Source organism: Fundulus heteroclitus, chromosome 13 (genome assembly GCF_011125445.2).
Source record: "Fundulus heteroclitus isolate FHET01 chromosome 13, MU-UCD_Fhet_4.1, whole genome shotgun sequence".
Classification (NCBI taxonomy): domain Eukaryota; kingdom Metazoa; phylum Chordata; class Actinopteri; order Cyprinodontiformes; family Fundulidae; genus Fundulus; species Fundulus heteroclitus.
Window position 1 is genome coordinate 14,414,620 of NC_046373.1, and position 6,000 is coordinate 14,420,619.

The 6,000-nt window shown below is 44.5% G+C and overlaps 1 protein-coding gene across 1 annotated transcript; it reads left to right on the forward strand.

Moving 5' to 3' along the window:
- The first annotated feature begins 918 nt into the window (after positions 1-918).
- Positions 919-5,126, forward strand: LOC105930424 (piggyBac transposable element-derived protein 2). The gene is made up of 2 exons (XM_021319523.2): positions 919-1,049; positions 3,151-5,126. The coding sequence occupies exon 2, from the start codon at positions 3,151-3,153 to the stop codon at positions 4,918-4,920; it is 1,770 nt and encodes a 589-aa protein (XP_021175198.2). The 5' UTR covers positions 919-1,049; the 3' UTR covers positions 4,921-5,126.
- Positions 5,127-6,000: the final 874 nt, after the last annotated feature.

Consider the following 6,000-nt stretch of genomic DNA (forward strand, 5'->3'; position numbering starts at 1 on the left):
GCTACTGATATGAAAACATGCCTCTGCAATCACAAAGAAATTGCACACGTTGAACTTCCATGGGAGGTGCACAGAGAGGAAACATTTGCTTTCAAAGAAAAATACAAAGGTCAAGCATCGCTTCTGGAAAAAATGTTCTTTGGACAGAAGAGTATAAAGTTATTTTTAATTACTTTGTCCCCGAGTGCTTGACAGGTGGGCTGTCCCCATCATTGTGTGGGGAGTGCAAGTGGGTGTTACAGTGTGCATTCTTGAGTCTTATTACATTGGGTGTATGGTTATAGTGTTTCCATGTGTGGGCATTAGGGTGGGAAATTGTGAGTTTTTTGTCAGGTCAGGTTTTGGGCTGCACCCTCTCCTGGAACATTTCAGGTCTCTAATTGTGGGGCTCATCCCACCCGTCAGGCTCCCTGGTGGTGGTTGGCGCCATGATTGGTTAGTGCATTGGTGGTTCTCAGTGACTGGGAACCACCCGGTTCCCGGTCACCGAGTATCTTGCACTGCCAACCCTGAACTTTTCAAACTAATGCCTTTTTGCACCACTATTTTTGCACTATAAACATGATGGAACATTCTTCTGCACAATTTTTGAAAATCTGTTTTTCTGCTACACTTTATATTGTAATGTTATTTTATTTCAATTGCAATCTCATTACATTGTCGTAAGCTGTATGCAACGAAATTTCGTTTTGCATGCACTCTGTACATACAAAATGACAATAAAGTTTGTCTAAGTCTAAATCCACCAAGGACACTGTGAGTGACACACATATATATTGTCAGATATTCACGCTTGTCACTCAGATGGACGTAACATTCTGTAAAAAATAAACTCTCTTCTTTTCATCCCCCTTTCAAAAGGATCTGACACTCACAAGATGGCGGAGTTATTGACGTACGGTTGAAACGGGCTTGCGGCGTTCGTTCGTTCTTTGTGCAATTCTATTGGTCATTGTGTGAAGCACATCCGGTTTGTGAAAGCGGAAGTGTTATCCCGGGAGACAACGCCGATTTTAACTACAAAACTCCGCAAATGATCCTGTTTCGCAGTAAGTTGCGCCAAAATAACAAAAAAACCCTACCAGCCTATCGGTTGCTTTTACTAGAATGGACTGTGTGCGACGTAGATTTTCGAAGTTATTTGTAGATTTTGGTTTGTCGCGCTTTCGCTACATTAGACCATAAAGGCTGCAAATGAATAGTATGTCGGTGTAACGCCATAGAAGCTGGGATTCCTGTGCATATACTTAAAAGCCTTAAAAAAAAAAAAAAAAAACAGTCAATATGTAAAGTGCACACACACCTTTTAAAGAAATCTAGTTTGTGTGTTTTTTTTGTTTTTTTTTTTTTACTAATGCGAATAATGAGATTGTAATCAAGACTCTAAAAACCTCCCGAAAGAATGATTTAAAGGGTTCCTCTTTTTCTTTATTTTTAATTTTTTGCTGAAGTAGATAAAGTCAAGAACCAGAGTGCTAGAAAGCTACAGATTAGGAGGCATTTTTAAGCCTCAAATCGAGTCCAAATGTGCTTCAAAATCAACAAGACAAGGGGTTTATCTAAAGAAAATGACACATTTGGAGCTGCCAAGCCAGGATCCAGAACCAAATTTGACACACCATCTCTGAATAGGACTGTGGGAAAAAAATGTCCTCACGATCTGAGAGATATTGCTAAACCTTTGCGAGTTTGATTGGTAAAAAAATATTTTTTATTTATGCTGATAAAGAGAAGACTGAAATTAAATCCAAAGGTGATTCAGCAATTTTTTTTGCAGACTTACGTGAGCAGGCCATGGCAGCTTTTATAGTTTTTATATTTCAACCCATGACAACTTTGCTTTCAGTTGAATCATAATGGATAAATGTCACAAGTTTTAAAATGATGCGTTATGGTCTTAAAATTTTTTTTATTTTAACGGGGTTCTGTGTACTTTTTATACTCACTGTATATCCTTTTATGATTGCGGTGTTGACATGCCACAAACAGGCTTAAATCAGAAGTAACCGGAGTAAATGTCCGGTGGCTTCTGGAAGCCACCGGACTTTTATTTGTATATTTTTACAGTTTAGGTCATTCAGGATAACTGTGATCATTTATATCTTTTTAATGAAGGAAAAATGGGAGAAATCTATTTTCTTTTAGAGAATTCCCTTTTAACTTTCATGAAATTGCAAAATGTAAATACATTTCATTAGTAATTTAAACCGCCGCTGCCACCCTCGTACTCTACAGTTGGGATGGTGCTTTCAGTCTTTCAAGCTTCCCCTTTTTTCCTTCAAATGTAAAAAAGGATCATTGAGCCAAAACCTTGATCTTAGTTTAATCAGACCATGGAACATGTCTTCAAAAATCTTTAACCTTGTGTGTATTTGCAAACTATAATCTGGCTTTTTATTGTACTTTTGGGGGGTAATGGCATCTTCCCCTCTAAGACTTTTCTCTCTGGGGATAATAAGACTCTAACCAGCTGCAGCCAGCACCTTTACAAGGTCTTTAGTTTTTATTTTGGGATTAACACCTCAAATGGGGGACTGGTGGTCTAGTAGTTAGACAGCAGGGTGTTTGTGTTGGAGAGGTTGCAAGATTCAGGGTTCATATCCCACAGACTGCCACTCTGGGTCCCTGAGCCCCAGAAGGCTCTCCAGAGACCAGTAAGGGGCAGCCCATTGCTCCCTGAGGAATGGGTTAAATTGCAGAGGACACATAACTTTGGAATGTATGTTGGAATGACAATAAAGACTATTATTAGACAAAGAACAAACCACGTTTTGGACACAGAGCTGGTCTTCTTCCTGAACTGTCTGTATGTTTGACATTTCCACGATTCTTCCATGGTCTCACGCAAGGCAGCAGAGCGTTTGACAGAGTGGCTCTAAACTACGCCTCCAGGTGTGCCTCAGATTAACATAAAAGTTAGAATTTTACAAATCCGTGACGTAATCATCAGACCTTTTTCAACTTGTATATGATCTCAGTAAACTCAGTACACGCAAAACCACTCGATGCGAAGAAAGCAAAAGAAGAAATTCTCGTTCATAATGTTTTGCATTTACATTTTGTCGGATTGCATGTTTCAAACTGCATCTGCAGAACGGGATAAAAACAGCACGCTGAGTTATAAAAGCCGTTTCTGCCCTCTGTTTTCAGATGGATGTGACGGACGCGGCACCTTTCTATGGAGTTCCACCCATTGAAAGCGACGACAGCTGCCTCAGTGACTGCAACAGCGATGAAGACAACGGAGCTATACCGAGCGACGATGACAGCAGCACCGATGAAGACCACGACTGGAAAGACGGCGCTACCGCCCGCAGCACCGGTGGCGTTACTACTAGAAGGACCTCAGCCGCTGCGTCAAGGACGTGGGAGGAGGTCGCGTGGGACGCGGCGCCGCAGCAGAACTCTGCGAAACACTTCCCGGCGTGGCAAGGCGTTCTCTCCGATGCAGACGAATCCAGAGAACCCGTTCAGTACTTCCGGGACTTCTTCGACGCGGACCTTTTGGAAACCGTCGCCCAACAAAGCAACCTGTACTGCGCACAAGAAAACGCCAACAGCGCCCTGAAGTTGGACCAGGGTGAGCTGGAGCAGTTCATCGGCACCGTGCTGTATATGAGCGTCGTGCACCTGCCGCGGCTCAGGATGTACTGGTCCAGCGAGTGTCGGGTGCCGCAGGTGGCTGACGTGATGTCCCGGGACCGCTTCGAAGAGATCACCAAGTTCCTCCACTTCAACGACAACAACAACATGGCGGCCAACGGCAAGGACAAGCTCTTCAAAATCAGGCCGGTCGTCGATTCGCTCCTCCGCAAGTTTCGGGCTCTCCCTCAGGACCGGATGCTCCTGATCGGCGAACAGATTGTCCCCTTCAAAGGCAGGTCTACTCTGAAGCAGTATCTCCCCAAGAGGCCACACAGGTGGGGATATAAAATCTTCGTGCTGTGTGACGTGAAGGGCCTGGTGCATTCGTTTGACGTATTCACGGGCAAAACCGACCCCGAACCCGGAGACCCTGACATCGGGGCAAATGGGAACATTGTCGTGAAGCTGGCGCAAGCCATCCACCGGCCCGCCAATCACCTGCTGTATTTTGATCACGGCTTTGCCTCCGTGGACCTGTTCGCCGCCCTCGCGGCTAAGGGGGTGCCAGCGCTCGGGACCGTGCAGCAGAGCCAACTGCAAGGGTGCCGTTTCAGCGCCGACGCCGACATGAAGGAGAGGGGGAGAGGGACGTTTGAAGAGAAAAGGGTCGTCTTGGACGGCGCCGAGATAAGAGCGGTCAAGTGGCTCGACAGCAGAGGCGTGATCGTCGCCAGCAACTTCGCCGGAGCCCATTCCGTCTCCAGAGTCAAGAGGTGGGACAAGAGGTTGAAGCACAACGTTTTTGTGACGTGCCCGAGCATCGTCGGCCTGCACCACAAGTTCTTGGGCGGGGTCCACGCTCTCGACGCGCTGATCGCGTCGCACCGCATCCAGATCAGGTCCAAGAAGTACTACCACAGGTTCTTCTTTCACTTCGTCGACATGGTCGTCGTAAACAGCTGGCTGCTGTACCGGCGTGACTGCGATTCGCTGGACGTGCCGAGGAAAGAGCAGAAGGACCTGCTCGCTTTTCGGACCTCGGTGGCGCAGGCGCTCTGCATGCAGTTCAGCGAAATCTCCAGCGTCAAGAGGGAGCCGCCCTCACCCGACGTCGACAGGGACTTCCAGAAGAAGAAGTACCGAGGTCCGACCAGGGCCCTACCGACGCTGGAAGTCCGCTCGGACGCCGTGGGTCACTGGCCGGCGGTCGTGAGCGAGCGGCAGCGCTGCAAGCTCTCTCAGTGCAAGGGCCAGAGCGTCTACAAGTGTTCGAAGTGCAACGTGCACCTGTGCCTCAACAAGAACAAGAACTGCTTTGGAGAGTTTCACAAGTAAACCGCTTTTCGCTTGGGAACAGACGGGTTCTGCAGGAATAAGCTGGGTTTGAAATGCTGTGACGGTGGAACAGCCGTGATGGGTCGGGGTTCAGAAACATAAGCTGTAAGATGCCGGTGCAAATTCTCAGCTTCAAGTAGGGCTGGACGATAAATATAGAAAAAAGGCATATCGATAAAATAGAAATCATATTGATCGATATGAATAATTATCAAAAAACAAAAAAAAAATTAAAACATACATTTTGAGTGTAGCCATGATCATTTATTTTATGCTGTTGCTCAATGCTTAAATAAATTGATTCAAAGACAACCCTTCATTCAACCAACATTTCACCAAAACTGTAAGTCTTAAAAAAAAAAAAAAGAACACATGCTCTATGAACTTTTTGAAGGCTGACAGAGCTTTCCTGGGTCTGTGTTTGTGATTGGTTGGGAGGATGTAATGGCTGTAGTACTTAGATTTATACTTAGACAAACCTTATTGTCATTTTGCGTACAGAACGAAATTTCATTTGCAAACAGCTTAAGAATTTCAGTGAATTGCATTGGATTTCAGAATAAAGTAACTTTGCTGGATAATAAAATAACTTTGCAGGATAATAAAGTAACTTTGCAGGATAATAAAATAACTTTGCAGGACAGTTCCAGGATAAAGTGCAGAGTGATTTCACAGTACTAACAGTATTAACCTACATGATAGGTTCTTTTATTGAACATTTTATTGACTTATTTTTTTCTCTATTGAACCACACTTCTATCGATCGATATATATTGTTATTGAATTATCGTCCAGCCCTAGCTTCAAGTACAATAAGCCGCAAATAAGCTGTAAGTAGAATCAGTGGAATGATCCAGTGCTGCTGGGCACGTTTCTCCTGTTTTTGCTTTTTTTTTTTTTTCTCGGTAACAATTAAATGTTTCAGATTAGATTTTAACACTAGAGAAAGGGAATCTGAATAATCAAAGAAGCTGCTTTTATTAAGGCCGTTGAAGGTATTGCCACACTTGGATTTAATCTAGACTTTGACTAGACCACCCAAAACCTTAATTCTGTTGGTCTTGAGCCGATCAGAGATGC